Here is a 25,230-nt window from a genome sequence, read left to right as displayed (position 1 = left end):
ACAGGGGCAAAGGCTTCTGAGACACCTGCATGAAGAGGCTGTAAACGTACAAGTGGTTCACTGACTAGTGAGACAAAACCCTACGCGCAATAAAGACTTTTTATAAAGGATAATAAAAGCAGCTTATTTTTGAGCCATCATCAGCATTCTCCTCTCAAAAACCTATCTAATGATATGCCTTAAAAGGCACTATAGGCCTGAGATCAATGAAAAACAAGCGAGCATGAGGAGGAGTATTACGAGCCTGATGTCTTCATGCCCGAGCTGCCATGCAGGGTCACCAAGGCCCCAACAGATGTTGCTGCTGCTATTCTGTACAAACTGCCCGTTATACAAACTGCCTGTTATACAAAACAGTTTAAGCATCATTTGTATACTTATAATTCAGTTATTAATTGCATATTATTCTTAAAAACTTATTTCCTTTTAGCATGAGACTAAACTAAATGCTTTGCTGTATACTAAGAATAGCAGATTTAATTAACTGCAGAAATCCCAAAATAGAAATCTCTAATATTCTTTCTTTTTTTAAATGTACCTTATCTACTTATCATTACATATTCTAATTTAGAAATGATTTTAATTGAAATAAAAATAGAAATATTCTTATAAAAATGCAGGATACAGTATGTACCTCAACACTTCTCTATTAAGAGATCCACATAAAGGGAATTTTTGAATTAGTAGCAGCATTTTACATGCCATGCATATCCAAAATGTTTCCATTAAAGAAAATACTAAATAAAAATAAAACTAGTAGAAACAAAGGGGATTTGTTGACGCTTGAGCCAGTGTTTCTCCACAATTTTATTCTAATATTGAATTAGATGATTATTGAATAACAAGTGAATTTGGGTTCTTCAAGCTCTGTTTAATTCTAAGGCCAGAGAAATCCCTATCTGAATTTCTAATGATATGTAAGTTTATTCATTACACAAAGCCTTATGCACATAAGGGAAGGTGGAAAGCATTCAAAACATTAGAAATCCTAATAGGGATTTCTTCTCTCAAGATGTTCGTTTATATTCATTTTAGTTATTGTGATGCCTTTAGGGTGTTCAAAAGCAGAAAGAAAATCCTGAGCAAAAGCAGGAGTCACTGCTCTATGGGGAAAATCGATGCACAACAATAAGACAGACTAATTGCTTTTGGAAGACTTGCAAAGGAGTGTGGTTTAAGCAAAGACACAGAGAGTTTTAGATCTCTGAAGCCGTAACAAAACACAGGAGACCTTTATATTATCTTACTGATAAAGAAGAAATCATCATTGAACATTACTGCAACAGGCTCATTTTAAACAATGCCAGTTATTCAGGTTTTCAGAATATGAGCAGAAACTAGTATTTCAAAAATATAACTCTTGATTTAATAAGCATTGATCTACTCACATCTGAACTACTTTGAAGGGCTCTGCAGAGCCAAGAAAAGCTCAAGCCCCCATGAACACTCATCCCAGTGGCCCATATACTATATGCACATACATCTAAGTTTTGCAGGAAATTTTTCCCCTCTGTACATTGGTGGGCCCTTTGTGACTTTAGGGGAGAGAGAGGATGGAAAGTCAGATAATGATATCTGGAAATTTATCCCATCAAAACGGCATGCATTGTATGAATATTGCAAAAATGTCCATGCTAGCAGTTTACCTGATCATTAGCATTAATTGATAAATACAGATAAATATTGCAAGACATTCCAAGGCAAAGGAATTAAGGAACACCTTTCAGACAGAGCTTTAAAAAAATAAAATAAAATAAATCCCCTGTCTACAACCCTGCCTGTAGCCAGCAATGATCCGGAATTAGGGAAACTGCTCAGGATGCTTGCAGGAATACACTCACACTCCTGGGGAATTAGCACGCACAACCCCCGGGAGCAAAGCCCCTTCTCCCTATTTTCTAGCTGTGGACACTGAGGCAGAGAGACTTAGTGGCTCACCCAAGGGTACTGAGCAAGTGAAGCACGCCAGGACCACAGCTTTATATCACACAGGCACCAACCACCCTGCAAACTGCTGAAAATCAAGTCCACTACAGACATAAGCAAAATAGGAGATGAATACTGGCCAAGCTAAGCAACAAAACCTTGTTACCTGATCCATATCTAGCCATTTACTAGCAACAGACTAAGAATTTTTTTTTTTAATTAATTCAGTCCAAGACCACCTCTTATTAAAATCTACTATTCTGACTTGTGATTTGACAGAATATATTTTAAAAATACATTATCACAAAATACATAATTAATCACTACAGGAAAGATCTCTTGAGGATTCAGAGTGGCAAAAAATGTTCGAGCATTACATCAGAAGTTCTGCTTCTAATCTTTTCAAAGAATATTATTAGTCCTCCATAAAAATAAGGAATGCAGTGAATCATTCAGTCTATCAGTCGGTTCCCCAAGCTAATGAAGTGCAAAAGCGGCATGGCTAGTAGCTTGAAAAATATTTCACTGCATTGGCAAGAAACAAGCTTGCTAAAGAACATCATCTACCTTTTCCACAGTGTATTTCTCTTATTAAGAATGTAGTTTGAACGCCTTGTCTGAAGAGTTTGACAGTCACCAAGGAAATCACTTATATTGCTGCTTCCAGCACTTGCTGTCAACAGTTTGGCAATTACCACCTTCCTTAATGGAGAGGAAAAAAAAAATGGTGTAAATGGTTGGTCTAAAGTCCCATTCATCTGTAAGTAAAACTGCACACCGTGCATTCAGACCCCAGAGATAGTTGACTGAGATCAGAACAAGCTTCCCCCCAACAGTATGGACCCAATCCATGCATGACATTCTTTCAGATGGTTTTCAACCTTGTCCCACTTAAGACCAGTGAAAATGTAGGTTTTCTGCAATTCCTGCATGGGATTCGCATAGGATTGGCATGTCTCAGCAATATACTCCAAAGAATTTCAGCCACATGCAAACACATGTAGAAGCAGCTGTGGGAAGGGACTCAAGGTTTTGCTACTAGATGTCTCCCCAGAACAAATGGAATCTACAGTGTCCTCTACAGTGGACCACATATAGAAGCTATTTGAAGCTGCCTGTGATGTGCCTTGGCAAGTTACTGCTGTTTCAGCTTCAAAGAAAGTTCAGAGATCTGTGAAAAGGGAAAGAGAAGTAAATTGGAGAAGAGGTGAAAAGCATAAATACGATTCCTGCTAAAAGTATTTAAAGGGTTTAAGACGAAAATGAAAATCAGAGGCAAAGGCAAAAAAAAAAAAAAAAAAAAAAAAAAAAAAGAGATTTGCATCAAGTAACTTGGATTCACTTGAATAGGCATCTCTGAAATTTCAGAAATTTCACTCTGAAATTATGATTCAGAACATTAGCTTTATTCTGACTTAATCCTTATAGCTTTTGGCATTGTCACTTTTTTGGACAGTTGGAGCTTCTCCTACATGGCACTGGGAGAGTTTTAAGGGCTGTATCTATACAAACCAAAAAGGTAGGAAAACAGTGAGAATGCATGAAAGAGCGTGTTCTTTCCCATATATCTTACTGACTTGAATTTTTCTTGTGACAAAGAAGAAAAAAGTAACCAAAACTATAGAATAAAAAACTTTGTACACATTTACTTTCCTAAACTAAAATTCTTGCAGAAAACAGAAAAAGTTACTGAAAATGTTGGCAGCTATTTTTCTTTAATAATTGATTACTATTTAACAACATGAAAAAGTCGCTTTTTGTGAAATGTCTTTTTCCAGAAGAAAGGTTTCAGTAGAGCAGCACTAACCGGCAACCCTTTTGTGAAGGGCACCGTGAGAAGACACCACATGAGTAAGAAGACTGAGGGCAGTTTTCCATAACCTGCAGAATTGATAAGGCATTGCTGCTCACTCCCTGAGGAACCCAAACCTGCTGAAGTCAATGCCAAATTTTTCATAGCTGAAAAGACAGCACTAACCTGTCATAAGTAACTGCTGCTAAAATATGAGCTGTTACTACACCACCACAAACAACATTCAAGCTTAGATAGTGCAGTTAAGAAGTTTTTAATATTTCATTTCTGAATGGTATGTAACAAATCTGTAGGGAACTCAACCACTGAACCAAAAATATCAGCTCTCATTCCCATCCCCACCAAACGACTTCAAGGCATGAACAGACAAATCGAAGTGACGTGCAAATAGTTACATGTTTGATGCTGATGAACACTATTCACTTTAAACATCGCAGTCACTGGCAATTACATCAAATTTAAGTGTAATGTGTAAGTTATGCTTAATATGGGACCAAAATTAGAAATCAAAACTGAGAAATGAATTGATTTGACAAAGACAAACATTAATAGACAATGAGATGAGAACAAAAACAAATTCATTTTCAGGGGAGACTATCTGATAGAGTTGCATATACTACTCTCAAAGATTAAAACAGGTCTTTTCTAATGTCTACACCTAACACAAGAATGCAACCTGCACACGTACATTTTCAACAAAAGCTCAAGATGGTAGGTTAGTAAGAAGTCCACACTTAGAGTGAGAGCATTGCACTTCAGAGGAAGGCTTCAAGAGAAGAGCAAGCAGAGGCAAGAATCTTCAATTAGTCTATGACTAATTCAGCTAGAAAAGAGTCCTGTAACTACTTAGTTTTCTGTTACAATCCTGGAGCTTAATGAGTATTAGAGCAGAGGCAACAAGAAAGTCACAATATTGAACTACACTGTTCAAATCATACATCCAGTCAATGGTGTTTCATTTTCAGGAAATAGTTCTATCTATAAAACTATTGTCTCAGAAGACTGAGTTAAAGCAGCAGATTAGTTCAGAGGTCCCTTAGCTGATGCATAGGGAGAATAAACTGCCTATAATTGTATACAACGCACCAGGTGAACCATGAATGTATTGAAACTCTACGAACAATGACCACCATAGAAAAGCTTTCAGGGAAAACAGTCACATTCTCTTACTTTCATCAGCTAAATCAGAGGTGCATTCCTAGGCAAAAGTATTCCTCCAGTAACTATGGGCAATGTATTGTGTGTATGCACTGCTGTATAAAAGCAGATGTCTCAATTGTCTTAGAAACTGTATCCCACGAGTGGATTGTCAAGGTAGATCCAAGCAATTCAATCACTTGGTTCATGTGGCCTTTTCTTGGGTTGCTGCACCCTCTTACAACAGGATATTAGGAAGAATTCTGAAGCACTGTTTGTGTGCAAACGAAAAATCCAGATAGAGCCATTAAAGCAGCAGCGGCAGCATGGCTCTCGCTTCAGGTACCACGGAGGGTTCAAGTGTTCAAGGCCTGCAGCAAGCCTACCACAACCCTTCCAGCTCCCTAGCCCCACCAGTGGGCCAAACACACAGAAATGGTATGTGTGGCACCATTTCTGCTTGCCATAGGAGATATGACCTTTTAAAAGACAAAGGTGTCTTACACCTAGCTGTGGAGATGGCAGGAACAGCCACCAAGCTACCAGGAAGCTCTCATGCACACACCTCGAAGCAGACGGCCACAGCACTGCCTCCCCTCTCACTGCTCTGCCTGCTCCCATGTTGCTCCGGGGAGAGGAAGGAAAACGCAGGCTTCTGCCAGAGGCACTGGGCAACAGAGCACACAAAAGCCACACGGAGAAGGAAAGCAGTCCTTGTTCAGCAGCAGCTCCTGACATGTCCCAGCTAGGGCACCTGCAGCCAAGCATGGGGAAAGGGAGCGCCAGAAGAGATGAGGAGCGGTGCTGGGAAGTGAACAGGGAGGAAGGCACCGCAAGCCTTCCTGCAAAGCAAATAGCAAGTGGTAGATGGATCTGACTCAGAGATATGCACTTCCTAATGGAATGAGTGAGCAAGCAGTACTCTGGTCCACACTCCTGCTGAAATAGTCCTAGGAAATTTGACCAAAAATCAAATGCATTAGGCAAAGCAACATGTGTCAGTTTTTCCACACATTCTAAAAAAGAGTAAAGTTGCTACAAACCACCACTCCTTATGTGACAGACAAGCATTTATGTGGAATATCTTCTATTTCAATAAGTTTCTTTGTTCATTTCAAATCTTAGCCAGAAAAGCCTGATGCTTTTCAATACCCCTCCCTGCTTACCACTCTTTCCTTGATTTACTGTAAGTTTCTTCTGCTACTGCCTAGGGCTAAAGCATTAATTTCCCAGGCAGCAAGATCTCAACCAGTCTTAGTAAACCAAGAAGCTTCTTCATCCCACTCACCCCAACGACAACTGTTTCCTCATTTCAAAACCCCTCCTGTCCTCAAGCACTGTCCCTTACATTAAGCTTAGTGGACATTTGACAAATGGTCCAGACATCAGGTTCTGCTTTCCAGGTGTCCAACTACCAATTTTCAGTGACATTTACATAGCCAAGGAGAAGACACTAACACCAAACTGCCACTTTACTGATTGAGGACTGCTTGTTGATGTGCCTGGTGGCCCCCCTGGACAGTAACAGTATCTGACTGCTTCTTTGATCCGCTGACACGGTTTTGTCAGGCAAAAGCACTGCTACGGCTTCATATTCTCTGCCACCACAACCTTGAAATCCCCCAAGGTCTTTGACACATCAGCATTGTTCTTTGTTTATTAATTGGACTTGAGAAGAATTCATTTCGCTTGCGCTTTGGCTGGGTTATCCCTAATTTCTTAAAATAACATTACAGCATCTGGAGACTCCACAGTATTAGAACTGTATTAGAAACCTCCAGATGAAATAAATCCAATTCACTGCTGTTTGTTCCATTTGAGAGCTAACTTGAGCTTTTTTGGAAGAAACATTGTGCTGTTTTTAATGATACAAGGTGAGCTGACTGCCTTACAGCTTACTTGGCGACAAATCCCTCAGCATGGTGTCCAGAGTAGAGAAGTGTAAATAAAGCTGAAGGGGAGGCTGTTTACAACTCCTTCTGCATGCCACAATGCCACATGAATACAGGAGGCAGCCAGCACTCCATTTTTTGAGCAGAATTCCTGAACCATTCCATAAACCATTTTCTTTTTTTTTACAGATATGAAAGTCAGTTCAGAAATGATTATGTAAATCACTCTACCAATCACTCACCCAACAACTTTCTTTAGACTTTTGAATAATTTAAAGCCTCAATTTCTCTTCCAGAGGCTTCCTAAAACTCTGATGAATCTTTTCAAACCAGCTCCTCCTCCAAAAGAAAGACTGCAATCACTAAAACTTCCTGGCCAAGCAGTGCAAGGGAGTTCTGGATTAAGAGACAGCGAGTTCGCAGTGGTGGAGAGTAGTGGGACTCTTCCAGCCTCTGTCTACTAATGACTAGAGAAAGTCACCACTGAATTTTATTGCTTATTAGTCAGGAATAAAAGTTCAATGCTTCACGCTCAGCTTCCCCAGAACCATCATCTCCCTTTTGCTTCTCACAGGAGAAGATTCAAATTTAGTCCAAATAGCATCCTTCTAACACCATATTTTGTAGCAGACATGCAGATGTTTTAACTGAAGAGTTACATACTGGATCTCCTCTACAGAGGATTGTCAACAGTTAACTAGGAAAAAGGGAAAACAGAAGGCCAACTCTAGCCCAACTGGTCTAGCCCAGATACAGCATTTGGGTGCAAAACTGTGGTATTTGATGCCAGGTCAGTCTATTAAACCTGTGAGCTCCAACCCTCAGAGGTGTATCTGGGCAGATCTACCCGTGGAGTTTTACCTGCAACCTTCTCCCTACTTTCCAGCTACACTTCCCCCTTCCCCAAAAAAATCTCTCTAGAAGCAGTTACATGAAAATAGTTCTGACTGTCTTCCCTTTCTACTGAAGGCCACTGAATCTTTAGTGCTCTACTTACACAATTTTTGAAGCATTTCTGGTATTCTAGGTGAGCTATTCTGGCTCCTCCAATACAGTCGTGGGTCACATCTGGTGCTTGCTTTGAGATTGCACTGGAACTCCACTTGTTACCTGGAGAGTTCCTACAAGCTGCTAAGTATAAATGCAGCATTATATTTTAAACCTTAGCTTTTTTAATAAAATAAACAAACCTGAACTGAGTGCAACATCCTTGTCAAAGTCATAGTATGAAGGCCGTCTATGCAAATATTCAATGTGACATGGAGACCAACAGAAAGGTATTAAGTAGGAATTGCAAGTAACTGCTGACTGTGCCTGAAAGCTAACGATGCTAATTAATGATATTCCCAGGGATAGGTCTACAGACGGAATGGGGAATGTAATGGCACATACTTGGCTTTTCTGCTTTCTTTGTAGAATTCTTACCGAATATAAATTAAGTCAGAAAATGTCACTCTAATTAGGATGTCTAAATAACAAAGAAAAGAAAGTAAGCAAGCAGTGGTACCTTCTTCATAATACATTTACAAGCAGGAAGTTCTTGTATTCTTTCAATTACACTTACATTATAAAGGTTATTTTATTAGTTATCAAGGAGACATAACAAGTAAAAATCGAATGCAAATTTAGCCAAGGATCTAGGGTAGAACAGTAGTATGTACCTCTCCATCAGCATGTCACAAGGCAAGCAGGTATTGGGATTCTGCATTTTAAGTGATACAAAAGTCTCCTCTTCAAATAACTTTGGGTCTAAACAGTAGTGTAGAAGACAGGTAAAGAAGTCTCATTACCAAGTCTGCATATGTACCTGCATTTCTGGACAGAGCAAGATCATAATTTCAAAAAAGTATTTAGCTAACAAAGTAACTACAGATAGGTAGGCAGCAGGACTCACCAAGAACCCACAGCAACACTTTAATTGGTTGGGGATCTAAAGGAATTTGTTCTTCTACTTCTGCTTAGGGCCTGAGAAATAACCAGAGAAATATTCTAACCATTGCTCCTAGTGAATTCATCTATACATGGATGAAAGATCCAAATTTGTTAATTTGCATTTCTTTAGCTCTGCAAGATGGACTTAAGAATCAAGATCCTTGCTATTAAGCATAATGGCATAACTATAACATACTAGAAACATGAGAAAGCCTGAGAACATAAAAAAGGCTTAACTCTCTGATTTACCATTCCTGTTTAAAAAAAGGTAAATATAGTTTCATTTAAATTTGCCTTTCTGGATTGCAGTTATTTTCTATAAACCTGGCATTTTAAATGCAACATATTTCTTACAATAAGAAACGCAGTCTTGTCAGATGTTGCTAATTATCATCTCCCTCAAAAGTGTGAAATACCCCACCTAGATTTTCCTTCTAAGACAATTTCCTCCCCCTGAACAACATTGCCAACAAGAAGATGTGATAAAATACCAGCAGGTTCCAAAGAAGGATCAATTAATTTAGTTAGGAAAAATGCAGACATTCTTGGTTCTGCAAAGTATTAGGAAGCTCAGCTTTTGTTGCACTCTCAAAAACCACTGGATCACAAACTGAGAAGACACTGAGAATTCTTTTCATGGGAACGAAAAGTGAGGGGAAGGAAGTTATTGCAAGTAATAGTAGTATGAACGTGAGCAGAGAAAATACAAAAAAAAACTATCAAATGCTAATCTGATCAAAAACATCAGATGGTCACCAAGCACAAGACAAGCCAATAATAGCATCTGAGGAAGCACTAACAATGCACCATGGAAGCACAAAATGCTCAAGTTCTCTGTCATGACAATGATGTGCAGCAGCATCTGGGTCTTGAAACTTTAACCTGCAATGGATAAAGGATGTCCTGCTGCCCAAGGAATTATCTGCAGTGTGGAGAATTAAATATCCTGATAGAAGTCAGATATCTGCATTTTAATCCAGACGACTCACCCTAAAGACTCACTGTAGAAGTCTGGTTTTAATTTTTTCAGAGTAGAACTCAGCACTAATATGAAGATTTCATTAAGTCAAGCATTTGATATCCCAAGACCTGACTACAAAAATTGCAATGCCCCCTGCCATCCACAGAGGACACAGTATGATTTATTTACATCACCATTAAAATAATTAGTACGAAGAGAGGAAGATTGGACAATAGCATCAGAAACTTCTAGACAAGAACCTTTGACAAGAGCTTAAAGCATGTTACCTCATCCACAGAAAGAGAAACTGTACTTGCAGCTTCAGTGTGGACTCAAAGATGTTCAATGTGTAGATTCACCTGCTTTTTAACATGCCCTTTTAGATGTCCTACAGCTTTGCTAAGCTTTCTTTGCCTTGCCTCACTGGCACTGCCTTTTCTGGTCTGTATTTAAAGTAAGTAGCACATATGTGGCTTAGAATAGTACTCAAGTATTTTCTGTCAAATACTTCATCTAAAACTCATAAAATACAAGAAAAACATCTGTACGACCACAGAGTTTGTTCTTTTGGGCCTCAATTTTAAAAACAAAATTTTTGGACAGGAGATTTCTAAATATAAAAAACATTCCACATGCAGAGTACACTTTTTTTTATATGTAGGAGATCTAGTAGTTTACAATAGTGACAGCCTTAAAAAGAAATAACACTCTTTTAGGTAGAAAAATTGTCAACTCAGACATGTAAACAGTTAGACACAGGAACAACTTCAGATCAGAACTGGGCAGTTCTCTAAACTAGTGATTTTCTTTTTCTATCTTTTTGACTATTTTAAATGATATGAACAATATTCTGGAAGAAAAAAAAAAAAACACACACACTTTTCAACATAGAGATTTCTTCATACTAATCAGAATTCTTGGTGTTAACCTACTATTCATCCTTGACTAAGTACTACTTGATTAAGTACCAAACAAAAACAAAAAGCTGGAACACATGAACATAGGACACTCAACAGATGTTTGTGCAATGTTATTACTGGCCCTTCCACAGTATGTATTCCACATATCAGTTAAGGAGACACAAAGTAGTGTATACTGCTCATGGAAGCACATTAAAAAGAAGGGACCACAAATGCAGGCTTGAAATTTTCATTTATATTAAAAAAAAAAAAATATTTCAGCTATATAGTAGCCCCAGCACAGCAAAAAACACCAGAGGCAAATGAAAACTAGATCTTGAAGACCTTGAAACAGAGAAGAAGGGAAACAGGCAAAGCTATATAATATCACAGAGGGAAGATGAAGGCTATTTTATTGTATTGCTAGTAGACAAAAGAAAAAAGGCTCACAATGGGACTGACTGTATGGTAGGACGGGATGAAGCACAAGCCTCGTATTTCAAGACAGACAACAGCAGGCATGAAACATAGGCCAAGCTCGGGTCTGCAAAATCATGGCTGTGTGCATACACCACATGAAAACAGCCATAAATCACATGCAGTTGTTAGAAGGATTCTGTCTCTGCTATTTCTTCTGTCTGAGCACTACTGAGACATTCGTCATTGTCATGGCTGGCACCAAACATTTAATAATGGCTAACACTACCTGGGTGCAATAGGTACCTTTTTTTTCTTGTAGCAAAATCTTATAATCTGTGTTAATTTCTAGATGTTAGGTGCAAAGTGCCAAAAGAGCAAAGATGCAGTATAACTTTAAATTTAAATGCAATTAGCAGCATAGATCTGCACAACATAATTTCACTTAAGTGTTTTTTTCCAATGTATCTTCAAATCTGAAGCAACAGACTGCATTAGAGAGCTAAAAGCAGCAAGAAATTAGCAAATTTGCTAGGCTTTTCATATATTTACTGCTATATTTTCAAGTAGCCTTCACTATAAAGTCAGAAGATTTGGTAAAATAGTTGTGTTTTTTTGTCTTCCAAAACTCCACAAATATTTACACATAATTCCACTATACACTGTGTAGGCTTAACGGCAAAAAATAGCATTTGGTGAAAAGCGAATACAAACATATACCGTAGGGTCCAGAGTTTGGCAAATCAAGCATCATCTTTAGGTAAGTACAGAGAAGAGACTTTTCTAGAGCACTGACCTGGAAGCAGGAGCTCCAGCTGCTTCTAGTTCTGCTAACAAGTCTATTAACTGGGGTTAAGCAGATGACTCCTCTCTCCATCTCAGCTTCCTCATCTGTAAAAGAGGAGGCAATGACATTTAATCTCTTTTGCAATTGCTTTTGACAGATATAAAGAGGAATATTGTTACTATGAATTATAAATTAATTTTGATTCATCATTCGCCTGTATTTCATTGCACTAAAAGAGCTTGTTCCTGCTCTCCGAGTTAAGGAGAAGACACAGTCACAAGAATATCAGACTGTTGTTTGTATCATTACTAAATAATGACTGCGATTTCTTTCTTTGTTTAGGAATTAAATATAACATGGGATTCCAGCAACCCAAAAAAGTAAGTTTGCAGAAATACATAAGGCAAGTTGTGTCCAGGTTCAGAACATGGAGCAAGGCTAGAGATGGCTCAGAGGAGGCCATTAGACTGGACATGAAGCACTGAATAGAAGTAACACATCTGAGCTTTGCCACAAACTGCATGTTTTCTTTTCAAATGCGAATTTGATGAGCCACACAACTTCAGTTTTACGAGTTTTTTTTTTTTTTTTTTTTTTTTTTTGCTAGTCTGGGTATTGTTAAAAGGCACCGTAAACTCTGCATATTAACATTCTGCACAAAATCCTACCGAACAGCCACAGAGATCCTTAAAACCAGGCTAGAGGAAAACACTGGTGAGCTTCCTCCATCTAGCGGCTGCCGCGGCCGCGCGCCAGCCCGGCCGAGCGGCGCTGCCGGCAGCGGGGACGAGCGGGAAGCGGCCGAGGGGGCAGCCCCGCAGCCCCAGGCCGGGCAGGACCCCGGGGCCCGGGCTCCTGGTGCCGCTCCAGCCCCGCGGAGGGAGCGGGAGCCGGGTCCGACACCCCCTGCACGCCACCGGGTTCCCTCTAAGGCCAACTGCAGAGTCACCCTCACCAGCACTAGCGACACGTATCTAGGGAGTCGGAATACGATCCGCTTGAAGTATCAACTATTTTACGAATAAATTGACCTTCAGCCATTCTGTAAAGGTAAATATTTAAAATATGTAAAAATACAGCCACAAAGCTTGTCTTTTAAATATACACAGAAACTTAAATACACACGTGACTACTGGAAGAAACGTCAGAAGAGCAGAGTCCGATCGTTCGCATGCACTGAATACAAAGCACCTTATGACAGGCTATCTGCTGGTTTCCCTGTCCACATACACCACCATCATTAGCAGGAGAAGCAAAAAAGACAAGAAAGAACCTCCACAGACGCACATTTTAGGAACACTACTTTGATGACCCTTATAAAAAAAAAAAAAAAAAAAAAGCAAGTATAGAGGATGCTTTGCACCTAGCTTGGTTTCTCAGTATATAGCGTATGCCCTCGTAACAAGATAGACCCCAGGTTCACCTTCGTTCTGCTGCAGGCTGCACAGCACTAAGTTGTGTCTCATACCGATACATTCTAAATCATAATCACCAATTTAAGCAAGTCACTAAACAATTAAATTTTCCTTTTGTCACCAGGGTTTTCTGTAGTGAACATTGGAGCTACCTTTCCCCCTCACAAAAATGGTGTTTGGGGTTAGAGAGACTCTCATCCTCAAAGGACATGGCAAGATAAAATTCTAGTGTCATACAGGCTACAAATTAGCATGTCTCCTATAACTGAAAGACAAGAAATACATAATCTAATCTAGGTCCTCCTTAAAATACTGAGCTATCCATGAAAAGTTCAACAGTTTAGGACCACATCCAATGTGACCTGAGTCAGCCTGTAGTGGATGGTCTTCTGCCATAGCTCAGCCAACCAGAAAGACTCTTAACCTCACTTTTACAATTTTAAGACTCAACCTAGCATCTTGAGAAGGCATGACCTCATTAATCTCCATACTGCCCATCTTAGTTCACCATACATCTCATATTTAAAGTCAACATGTACAAATACCTGAGGCAAGGATCTAAAGAGGATGGGGCCAACTTCTTTTCAGTAGTAGCCAGCGACAGCACAAGGGGTGATGGGTACAGATTGAAACACAGGAGGTTTCATCCCAATGTAAGGAAGAACTTCCTCACTATGAGGGTGACAGAGCCCTGGAACAGGCTGCCCAGAGAGGTTATGGAGTCTCCTTCTCTGGAAATCTTCAAAATCCACCTGGATGCCACCCTATGTCATGTGCTCTGGGTGTGCCTGCTTGAGCAGAGGGATTGGACTAGATGTTCTCTAGAGGTGCCTTCCAATTCCAAACATTCTGTTGTTCTGTATCCTGGCAATATTATGGGTGACACCACAAAGTAAAGACTGAAGAATCAGAAGTTGGCAATTTGTAAAATCCTGCGCTAGGTATGCTCCCAGGTGAGCTCCCTAAAGAAGGACAAGACATAGTTAAACAGCGACTAGAACCTAATTTCAGTTTTAGGGACAGAAACACATAGGATTAAATTCAGCTGCTTTCAGAAGCAGAAAGCAACAGAGCATACCTGAGCTGCGCACCAAGGAGCACCATGTAACGCATTCTACCTAGAGAAAAGGAGCAGGTACCAAAATCCCTTCCCCAGAAACCCAATTCCCTTTCCCTGTTCTCGCTCCCTCTAATCCAGGCCACAGCTTCCACAGCCACCACACACTTCCCAAGCTGTTGCTCTCCCAGTCTGTGTTGCTTTGGTCCCAGCCTCTTCTCACTCAAGCATCCGGGCTATGCTGCTCCTGTCAAGTCCAGTTTCTCTCCAAAGAAACTCATGCTCCCATCACATTTTTTCTGCTTCCCTCCTCCCACACTTGCTCCCTCTGCACTTTCCCTCTCTGTGCAAGCACCACAAGCCTCCCTGCCCTGCCAGGCTTCAGTGCATACACTTACCTGCACTATAAAATGAATCTACTGGAGGAGATGGCAGCTTTCTGTGTGTCTAAAGGCAGGTGGATATGTATATATATTTATATACACACACCAGTTTCTCCAAAAGGTAGCCACATGCCCATGCACCTAAGTCTGTCAGAACCTGGATACAGAGAACATCTAAATACAGTGATATCTAAATCCAGCCTTGCATTTTCCAGCTCAGGCTCATCTCTTAATTGCATGTAAATGCAGAACAAAGAAAAGCAGTTCCCTTGTGAGGGCCCACAGCATTGCTCCCTGCTGCACTATTCTGCTCAGCACAGAGCTGTGTGAGCAGGACTGCATTAAGCTGTACAAGTTGCTAGTAGCAACAAATTCTCCTGTTTAGTAACATCTTCCACCTATTTTTCCATCAGGACTGCATTGCCAGCACTACCCTGGATGGAAGATTAAGGGGAAACCCTGCAGACAGAGGAGCAGCAGCAAAGCAGAGCAGTTCATTGCACCTTTCTGGGAACGCGGCCGCTGAGCTCCAAAGCCCCGACAGAAGGCAAGGCAGCAACACGCTTGCGATGAAAGGGCAGCGACAGAAAGGTGAGGAAATTAATTCCATGAGGCTCCATAAACGGAGGAGGAGGTTTGTAATTAAGAGGAGTCCTATTCTGATTTCAATGAACAGCTCCACTCTCAGCCTGCCCACACTCAGATCTGAGGATAGAAATAACAACAAATGGAAAAGCCTCTATCAGATCCAAAGAGAAAGAAAGAGGATAATGAGGGAAACTTGTTCTAAATACAAGAGTAACAGTAGAAGAATAATCACTCCTTATCATGTTTCTAGAATATTTGTAGAAGATAAATACAGAGTTTTGTACTGTGAAGTACCAAAAGCTGGCTGCTCTAACTGGAAACGGGTGCTCATGGTTCTGAACGGGCTGGCTTCCTCCACAAAAGACATCCAGCACAACACGGTGCACTACGGAAACTACTTAAAAAAGCTGGACGGGTTTGATCGCAAAGGAATTTATCACAGGCTCAACACTTACACCAAGATGCTTTTCATTCGTGAGCCTTTTGAAAAGTTGGTGTCCGCATTTCGGGACAAGTTTGAACATCCAAACAACTACTATCATCCTGTTTTTGGAAAAGCCATCATTTCCAGGTATCGTGTCAATGCCACCAAAGAAGCATTAAGGACAGGCTCTGGAGTCAAGTTTAAAGAGTTCATTCAATATCTCCTTGATGTGCACAGGCCTGTGGGTATGGACATCCACTGGGATCACGTCAACAGGCTTTGCAGCCCGTGTTTAATAGACTATGACTTCATTGGGAAATTTGAAAGCATGGAAGAAGATGCAAACTTTTTCTTGCACTTAATTGGTGCTCCACAGAATTTGACTTTCCCTAAATTTAAAGACAGGCATTCCAATGATGAAAGAACTACCACTAAAATTACACAACAGTACTTTGCACAGCTTTCTCCTTCTCAAAGACAACGCAGTTATGATTTTTATTATATGGATTATTTGATGTTTAACTACTCCAAACCTTTTGAAGATTTATACTGATCTGAGAACAGGGACACTTCTATGGTCGTATCTGTTGACTTGCATAACAAACACAAGTGGCCTCTGTTATATTTACACACACTTGTCTCTTTAGTGAACAATTGGTTGAAGAGCAACATAGAAACAAAAACATAAATGGCTAGTGATGTTTACATCTTCACCTTAATTGCCTCCTTTTTCAAATCATATTTTTTCTATAATTTGTCTGTATGAAATGTATGTACATATATGTATAAGCTCACACGTCAGGGTGCGCGCAAATAAAGCACATAATTTTCCATGCTGATGTGGCTTGTGTTTGCATTGAAAAGAATGTTTGAAAGTGACAGATAAGCAGGAAAAAAACCCACTGAGGAATAGACTTACCATTCTTTGAAGTCTGTAACAAAATAAGTCATACTCTAGGTATTTAAAACTGGCCATACATAGTCACAATAGTCATAAGTTAAATTAGGAAAAAAGCCACTGCACTGCTCAAAAGCACACTGATGAAAACAACTTAATGCCCATGTGAGTGCAGTATTAAACCAGATGTTGCAATTCAGCGTGAGGATGTTTTCTCCCCCTTCAATATTTCCCTATGGCATATTCATCTGCAGGAAGATAAAATGCAGGCGAACATTTACATCTTTATGCATGTTATTAAGATTCTTTTAATCCTTTGCATTAACATAAATCTCTAGTTTAATCTTTGTAGTCAACAGGAATATCAAATGTTTCCTTTACAAGCAAGAGTAAATGCAACTTCCTGCCCAACAGGATATTTCTTTTCATTGCTGCAAACAATTTGCACTTATTTATTTCAGTAGCAATTAGATCTGATTTCAAAACAAGCAGAGAATTTCAGGTGTTCTATTTATTTCAGTTGTTCTTTTTCTATATTTCAAGTGAAGACATTCTTTCATCCCAAGAGATTTCTGCTGGAGATGAAAAAATGTCAGTGCCTTTTTATTAAAATAGCCAGATCTTTGCTGGCCTGGCTCGGCTGGGCAGCACCAGGCCAGGGGCTCTTCACCTGGGCTGCTCAGGCAGCAGAGATGAGTGGCCAATAACCCTCCTCATGAGGACACTGAGGAGCATCTGGGGCATTTCCAGGCACTGATATCTTGCCAGGGCAAACAGGAAAACATTGATCCTGATAGTGGTACATTTTACAACGCAAGGAATTTGATTTATGGCATCCTTAGCATTTAAGGCTCTAAAAAGGGATAGTACTCTGATAATATTGACTTGAGTTGAAGAAATCATATTCTTGCAAAGATATAACAAATATTCAAGTCCTTAAGATGGGGGTTGATCTCTAAACTGATGTAGTTTCTCTTTTAGGGTTTGATCTTGCGAGTCGCCAAAGGAGGACCAGGTCCCAGCACAGGCAGTGCTTGCGCTGCTCCTGCAGACCAGGGATGAACTCCTTCAAGCCAGGATGTCAGCCTCCACAGAGGAGGAAATTAGAATTCGTCTCATTACAGCAAAAGAGGAAGATACAGACTCACAGGGTATCTCCCAGGTAGGGTCAAGGTAAAGCTGGTTGTTTGCATCAAACAGCTTCACTAGATTGAGGGCTTGAATGGAAAGATTAGAGAACTTAATCCTACAGCTGGATCTACTGTGAAGGCCTGGCTTTCTCCTTCCTGTTCCCCCTCTCCATCCATTGCTTTTCAGTTTTGTCTATACGCACACACACTCAGCATAGAAGCTATTTTTACTGAAATGCTGATACAACCACAAGGTCAAGTTTACATTTTAAAGGCTTTGCTGGTATAGGTATACATCAGTGAAGTGTTTGCTGTATGAATAGAAAGCACCAGCAAAACCACACTTCTAACTCCAAGACCCAACTGTAGTGGCTCTTTCTAAGTCTTTTTCTAAATCTTCCCTTCCAACTCATAGTTAAAATCCTTTACTATTGTAATAAAATATTTTGCTGGTGAGAGAAATAATATTTTTTATGCACATGAAGATGTAGACTTTGGCAGGGTTTTTTCTTAGCAAGCATTGTTTGAAAACAAAGATTGTTCAATAAATCATTCATATTGTGCTGTATACAGTTTGCTGTAAACATAACATCTGCTTTACAATATACCAAAGACAGAAGTTTCCTTCCAAATACTTGAAAGTGCTTAATATTTACTGGTTGCATTAATTCACATTTGATACTTGAATATGTCATTCCCTACTGCTTAGCAGAAACAGGACAAGACAGTGGTCTAAAGAAAAAAAAAAAAAATCCATGGAGACAACAAATACCAGGAGGAAAAAAAGAAAAGGCACAAAAAGAAGCAAAGTTGCAGATAAGCAACTTACATTTTCATATCAAAATGCTTAATAAGAACACAACAGCTTTTACTAGAAGATGTTTTTAGACTGCTCACTACCCTTTGGATTATTTTGTCATTTTTCCTTCACACATCTTTGATAATGCAATTGAACTCTTTCAGGATTGCTCATCCTGCAGTGTTTTTCAGGATCAGTCTCTTCATCAAATGAAGAGTTTATATCCAAGTTTTCATGCCCCCGAAATCCTTTTCAAGTAAACAGAGAAGTTCATAGGCCAGCCAAGTAGATTATCTAGCACTCCTGCAGTTAGCCAAAATCATTTTGGCAATCCATTTTCTCCCTTTTTGTTGCATTTTTTAACAAATGAACTTTGTTGCTACTAGCCTCTCACTAAACCATACTCTGAGGTCATAGCTTAAAGTATTTTAATTTTTTTTTAATTTTTTTTTTTTTTTACTTCCCATCCTCTGTCCTCTTTGCCCACCAACATATTCTGTCCTAAGAACCATCGCTTACCAGGGAGCTTCAAAGACAAGCAGCACACGTGCTGGCAGCCCTCAAGCTTTCCTCCTCACACAGCTTAAACGGGTCTGCCCCTCAGCCTCATAAATCCTCACTTAACTTGCTTCTGATAATGCAGATTCTTAATTCTAGCTGATGTCTCTCCATTACTCCCTCTATGGAGGTTTCTTCTATACTCCTCTTGAAGATTACAAAGAGCACAGAAGTAGTAAAATGTTTTTGATGACAATTCAGGACTTTGGTGCCTCTTGAAATTCTCATTTTTACCTCTGAAGGATGAGGAACACAGCTTGAATCAAGATGTGATGGCACAGAATGTAATAAATCATAATCCTAGCCCTTATACCTCTTTTAAAGGGGACTAAAACATGTTACAAAAAAAGCAAGCAGATTAGAGTCAAACGCAAAGAACAGCATGAACTAATTAGATGTTCCCCAAATCAGTCAGTGAAAGAGCATTTTTAAAAGCTGAGACTTTCATCCAAAACAAGCCCCGTTTTTTAGCCACTTCTACCCTGGCCCTTCAAGCTGCCACTTGCACTTCTGTCACTCCCGAGGCACTTCTTCACGACAGCTATGACAAGTCACATGCCAGAATGCAGCCAAGTGACACATGCTAGCAGTACAATGCACCAATACCTGGATTTGCAAGGTCTGATACTAAAAACGTGATTCATTAATTAAGGGATAGATTAAGAACTTAACATTGGGATGATCAGTATATAAAATTCATAAGGACCTGAATAAAACAACCGACCTCCTTTGAGACCTGTGCCCTTAGATTCTTCCTGCTAGGTGTCCCACCTAAGTACCACCCTTAATGTCAATGTGATTACTGACAGGAAAAGCAATCACATAAACCCACGTACACCTATTTATAAGCAAACAGAGGTATAAAGTGTAAGTTCTATGCATTTAGACTATTAAACATGCTACAGTCACTACAGACAGAAAAGCTTTAATTTAAGAATTCAGATGCATGGGGGATAGTCTCCACATCAGTTTTATAACTTTAAGGGACTATATCAAACATCCGCAGTGTCTCTTAAGCAGCTATTTGTTTCTTTATACAGTAATATAAATTAATGAGGCAGGCCTGTGGAAGTCATGCCCAATTATCTGGAATTATAGCTCCCAAACTGAAAAAAAAAATATTACTTTATTATTGATGCAAGCTGAATAAAAACATTCAATTGACAGGCACTCTTCTCCCAGTCCCAGAAAGGAATTACATGGGAATCTATCTGGGCATGGCAGGCCTGTTCTATTCATTTTATATTCCAGCAATGCCAAAACAGCATGTGGAAACAGCAGTACTTTGCTTTCAGCATGAGTGGCAAGTCCCAGCACAGCCTGTTTGAGGTGATAGTGCTTCAAGGGATTATTTTCAGGCTACTGTTATTTGTGGTGACTTCAAAGCCTCCACACGTACCTGCACACTCTGCAGTGACTCGGGGAGTATCCCAAGCTTCATATGGCAAGAGGCACGGAATTAATTTTCCTCTCAAGAGGACAACCACTGCTTAAGAAGGGCCGGTACTTTCCTTGCTCTCAGCACTGGAGCGGCAAACAAGGCTGTGGACACATTTCTAGCAGCTTCCAGCCTGGCCCTGCTTGGGGAGTAGGTCGACCGAGTACAAGAGACAGACCCTACCCCAGCTGGACACGAGCTGCAGCGGGTGCTTCGGCTGCAAAGGACCTTGGCCACGGGCATGGGTTGGTGAAGGGCAGGTTCTGGGGGTCCTGCAGCTCCGGGCAGCCCTCGGAGCCTCCCTCGGGCAGGGGACAACGCGCAACACGGGGCAGAACAGGCAGGCAACACGGGTAAGCTCCTTATCAAGGGGCTATGCAGACACCGTTACAAAGCAGCTGCTACAGCTAACTGTGACTCATGGTGAGGAGTACAGCCTGCTTGCTTTATGGCTGGTGTAATAAAAATGGTCCTCTGCTTAAAATTGGCTCTTGCCAACAGCACTGGGCCAATGTTTTGCTTTCAGCTTTATGGGATGCCCTATCAGCAATCTCCTCCAGCAGCACCATCTTGTTTTTTGGACATTTGAAATGATGCTTCTAAGTTATGAAAAATAAGCAAGGTCTTCGCAATCCAATCCAACTTTTCCACGGTTGTTTTCCTGAGCTGGGATTCCTGTCCAGATTTACTTAATACAGGAAATACTCTCCCAACATATGCAAACATAAGTAATGTCACCAGCCACAAAGGGTGTTAAGATTATGCTGAAGCAGAGGGAGCAGCAGCACAGGAAGCAATGGCCTAAGGGGACTGCGCTACAAGAGCTTGTCCCAACCCATTAAACACTAGTGGAGATGGCTTCTTCACTAGCAAATGGAAGCTCCAGGCTACGGTTCACCTTCAAATTCACAGATATAGACTAATGTATATTATGATCAAAAGAAAGTTATTTTATCATTGTTTTGAGCATGCAATCAGGCAGCATTACCATGATGTGCCGCAGAGAAGCCACACGGAGCAACACCAGCCTGTGTGCAGACACCGCTCGCATGCGGCGGACTGCGAGGCACCGTCGGGGCTGCCTGGCCTGCAACAAGCCCAATTGCTAACTTGTTCCTACAGTCTTATTCCCAGCAGCAGTCCTATATCTATTAGTAATCAAGTTTGCTGATGTGTAGCACAGGTAACAGGGAAATTTGGTCTACTATATTTCCATTTAATTTAGTTAGCAGACCGTGAGGGGAGCCTGATCCCTTAGAATTGCTCAGCAAAGCTTTCCTCATCTCTGTTCCAGAGCAAAACTAAGACTCCTCACACCGAGAGTGTTTTAAATTAGGTTTCATTTAAAAATCCCAGAACATTCATCTTTGGTTCATCTGTAGCAAAGCATAGTGAAGAGTTTATTAGCCTAGGCTGTTGGGATTTTCTCCATATCGCCTTTTGTGTCAAAAATTTTTTTATAAATCATGCAATAAAATCATAATCCCAGATAATCTGAACAATAATATAGCTATTACAGACCAGGAGGCTGCAATATTCACAAGGACTTGTATTAGATTTCTCCACCAAAATCCACACAGACATGAACCCTGCCCACGTGACACAGTGTGTACTCCTCAAGGTGATGCTGTCTTTATAAATCATGCTTACAGTGACCATTCCAAGCAGCACAGAAAATCTGACATATGAGATAGGTTACGAGTCTGACAATTTATCCATGTTTGCCTCTGCAAAAGGGACTGTCTTTTGTTACCTAATGAATTTCTCAGGCTTCTTTTAAGTCATCCCACCAAAATGCACTGTCGGGCACATGCTAAAGCCTACAGAGCAGCAGGTAATGATCAAAATATCTTGGAGATCTTTCAGAGCAACTTTGAAAATTCACCATTCAGAATAAAAAGCCAAGCCTTGTCATATGTGATCAAAATATACTGCTTAAAAACACTCAAGGATGAACACCTACAAAAGTAAAACTAACTGTAGCAAAACTCAAAAGATTAGCAGTGTGCACACTCTGACACTCTGGGACTGGATCACAGAAGTGGTGGAAGGCAAATACAATATGAAGAGTGAAATCCCGAGGAATTCTGCATTTCCACACCAGTGTTCCCAAGGGACATCCCATTGTCCCGCTGCTGGACAATTTGGAATCCAGTTGCTCTGGAGTAACTGCAGCTCCAACACGACTTGCTAAAGCTCCACCTGGGAAGGGATCGGGGAAGGCAGCAAGAAGCAGAGCAATTTAAATTGCATGCTCTAGGTGCCCCTGCTTGAGCGGGGCTTTGGACTAGATGATCTCTAGAGCTCCCTTCCAACCTTAACCATTCTGTCATTCTGTGAATTCCATCAATGCCAGAATATAAACAAGTTAGTTTCACTCCTTACAGTCAAGCTAAACAGACAGCAGTCAGCAGTGACTGAACAAGACAGCCCAGAGTCAATAACAAAGATCACATCCCATCATCTTTGATTAGCTGGACAACAGAGCAGGAGAACTACAACTAGGCTCGTGCTAGAGCTGCTCTGTACTCAGAAGCGGCACCCCTCTAATGAAGCTGATGTCTGAATAGATTTATTCGCACTGGTATCTGAACATCCTCATTAATTTAAGAGACTTTGTACTAATTTAGTTTAATTCAGTGACAGACAAGCTTAGTTGCTCAGCTGAACCCTCATCTGCTTCCAGTGAAGCTCCCTTTTCAGGCTTCTTCAGCATGGCTGCATTGCCAGAGAGGTCCCAAACAGCACATGTCTTTTATCCATTCTCCCCCTCCCTGCCTTCTACAAGAAGGTATTTCTCTCCAGCTATTCACCATTTAAATTAAGAGAAATAAATAATATGCAAAATGACACCATACACTGATTTTGAATACATTTATCCCTTCCCAAGGAGCCACCACTGCAGCTCAGAGCAGCTCACGGTAGCTTCCTTCCAGCGCCCAACAAGGCAAGGCACCCGGAGCACACCTCCCAGCAGCCCAGGTTTGCCAGGCCGAGCAGGTTCAGAGACACGGATTCACCTGTTCTCCTTCTCCGCACAGAGGAGGCGAGCAAACACTGCCTGGCCTGCTCGCTCCACGGCCACGCCAGCTTCGTAGCAACACGCGGGAGCTCAAAGCTTCCAGGTGTTATTACACTGTTTTGGTCTGAGATTCAGATTTCATCTTGTAGCCTTGAAGAGAATTTCTTTTACCATGGAATGACTTCAAGACAGATGTATTTGTTTTGGGCATATCAAAATCTCCTGCCCAAAACATCAATAAAGAATTAGGATTAGTGGGAAGCTGTCACTGTCAACCAGTGGTTTCATTCTACAACCTGAATCTCCTCAACACTTCTCAACCCAATTTGCAGTTGGGCTAATCCCAACTTGCTGCAGGTCTGACATACAGCATACAAATATCACATGATGTGAAGACAACATCTGCAAGCTCTGCAGTTCTGAGAGCAAAACAGATCCACGTTCCCTCTGAGCACAGCTAATATCTGCAGAGATCCTCTGTCTCAGCTCCGGGTTTGTGGAGGAAATGCTAATGGCGACTTGAGCATATACATCTGTACTCCAGTTCTGCCTTCACCGAGTGTTTGACTGGTAATTAAGGCATATATTTGGTTCCAGAGATTAAAAAAAATCTCAACTCCCAAAAGGAAGCCATCGAATCTAAGCCCAAGGTTATTAATCATGGTGCCATTAATTATATAAAAACAATTTTGGGGGGTGGGGAGGATAAAAATACTTTAAGTATTATGGGATTTTAAATATGTCACAATATTATGGATATCTTGATTAGATCTCCTTTAATATATTGCCTCTGAATAATTAGTAATTTATTTAATACTAAAATGAATCTTACAGAAATGAAGATCTCTTACTAATCATTAAGATTAAGCAGAATTTCTAGCCTGTCTTGTCTAGCAACCAAATTTGATGAAGGGGATTTTTACAGCACTTTTTATTTAATTACAAGAAGTCAGTAAAACAAAGTTTCAACAAAGGTCCCACTAGGCTAATACTGATTCCCCTCATGAATCAGACAGACTCTCAAGTCCTTTCATTTCCAGTATTAAGTCTCACTGGTAGTTAGTTCTGTGAAGACTTTTTAGGGGAGAAGAAAAAAGGCAATAACTTGACTAAAATTAGGAGCCTGCCTGAAGTATTTTGCTCCTCGCTGACACTTAGAACATTTTCTACACCATTCCCCGACACAGCGACACCGCTTGCCCTCGCAGAACAGCGCTCAAGCCCTTTTCCAGGGGCGCCTGCAGAGCTGGGGCAGCGTGAGCTACTCGAGCTCACTGGGATGTCCCAGTCGAGGGGCCCTCGGGATCAGCACATTCAGATCCACGCAGCGAGAGCCAAGAACGGCCCCGGGTCCGGTGCCAAGCAGCAACCAGGCTGGAGGGGGAGCAGAGGGGAGGGTCTAGCAGAGGCCCAGCAGGCAGGGGGAGCAGCCTGGCCTTCACACACGCGTTACAGGGTGAGCCCAGGAGAGCACGCGCTGCCCACGCGCACGGCGGCTGCACTGGCGAGGAGATCCGGGGACTGACCGGACTTCCTGCCATTCCTGTCTACTAGGTTGTCCACATCACCTTCCTTCATGCCTCATCTCCTTCAAGTTTTCCCTCTTACTCCTTGTGTCACTACAAAACAGATATCTGCACGCCTATAAGCCAGCACAGTTTCCATCTTCTGAGTCACACAAGTCTATGCTCAGTGGAAGCTCACCAAGATGTCTCCAAAAGCTTCCCTCAAGACTGTGTCTCTCCACAATCCTG

The 25,230-nt window shown here is 40.9% G+C and overlaps 2 protein-coding genes across 2 annotated transcripts in view; both read left to right on the top strand.

Moving 5' to 3' along the window:
- Nucleotides 1–16,464, top strand: part of CHST8 (carbohydrate sulfotransferase 8) — a 148,174-nt gene extending 131,710 nt beyond the window's left edge. The window contains exons 3-4 of the mRNA XM_088536529.1: nucleotides 12,107–12,144; nucleotides 15,033–16,464. Coding sequence (XP_088392655.1) covers nucleotides 12,107–12,144; nucleotides 15,033–16,184 — 1,190 coding nt within the window. The 3' untranslated portion in view covers nucleotides 16,185–16,464. The remainder of the gene's footprint in view (nucleotides 1–12,106; nucleotides 12,145–15,032) is intronic.
- KCTD15 (potassium channel tetramerization domain containing 15) overlaps nucleotides 1–25,230 on the top strand; it is a 186,822-nt gene that overhangs the window by 97,931 nt on the left and 63,661 nt on the right. The window lies entirely within an intron of this gene.

Source organism: Tinamus guttatus, unplaced genomic scaffold, assembly GCF_059628265.1.
Source record: "Tinamus guttatus ecotype Peru unplaced genomic scaffold, ASM5962826v1 Tinamus_guttatus_pri_ptg000674l, whole genome shotgun sequence".
NCBI classification, from domain to species: domain Eukaryota; kingdom Metazoa; phylum Chordata; class Aves; order Tinamiformes; family Tinamidae; genus Tinamus; species Tinamus guttatus.
Note: the sequence above shows the minus strand (reverse complement) of the source record. Positions and strands in the feature narration are given on the sequence as shown.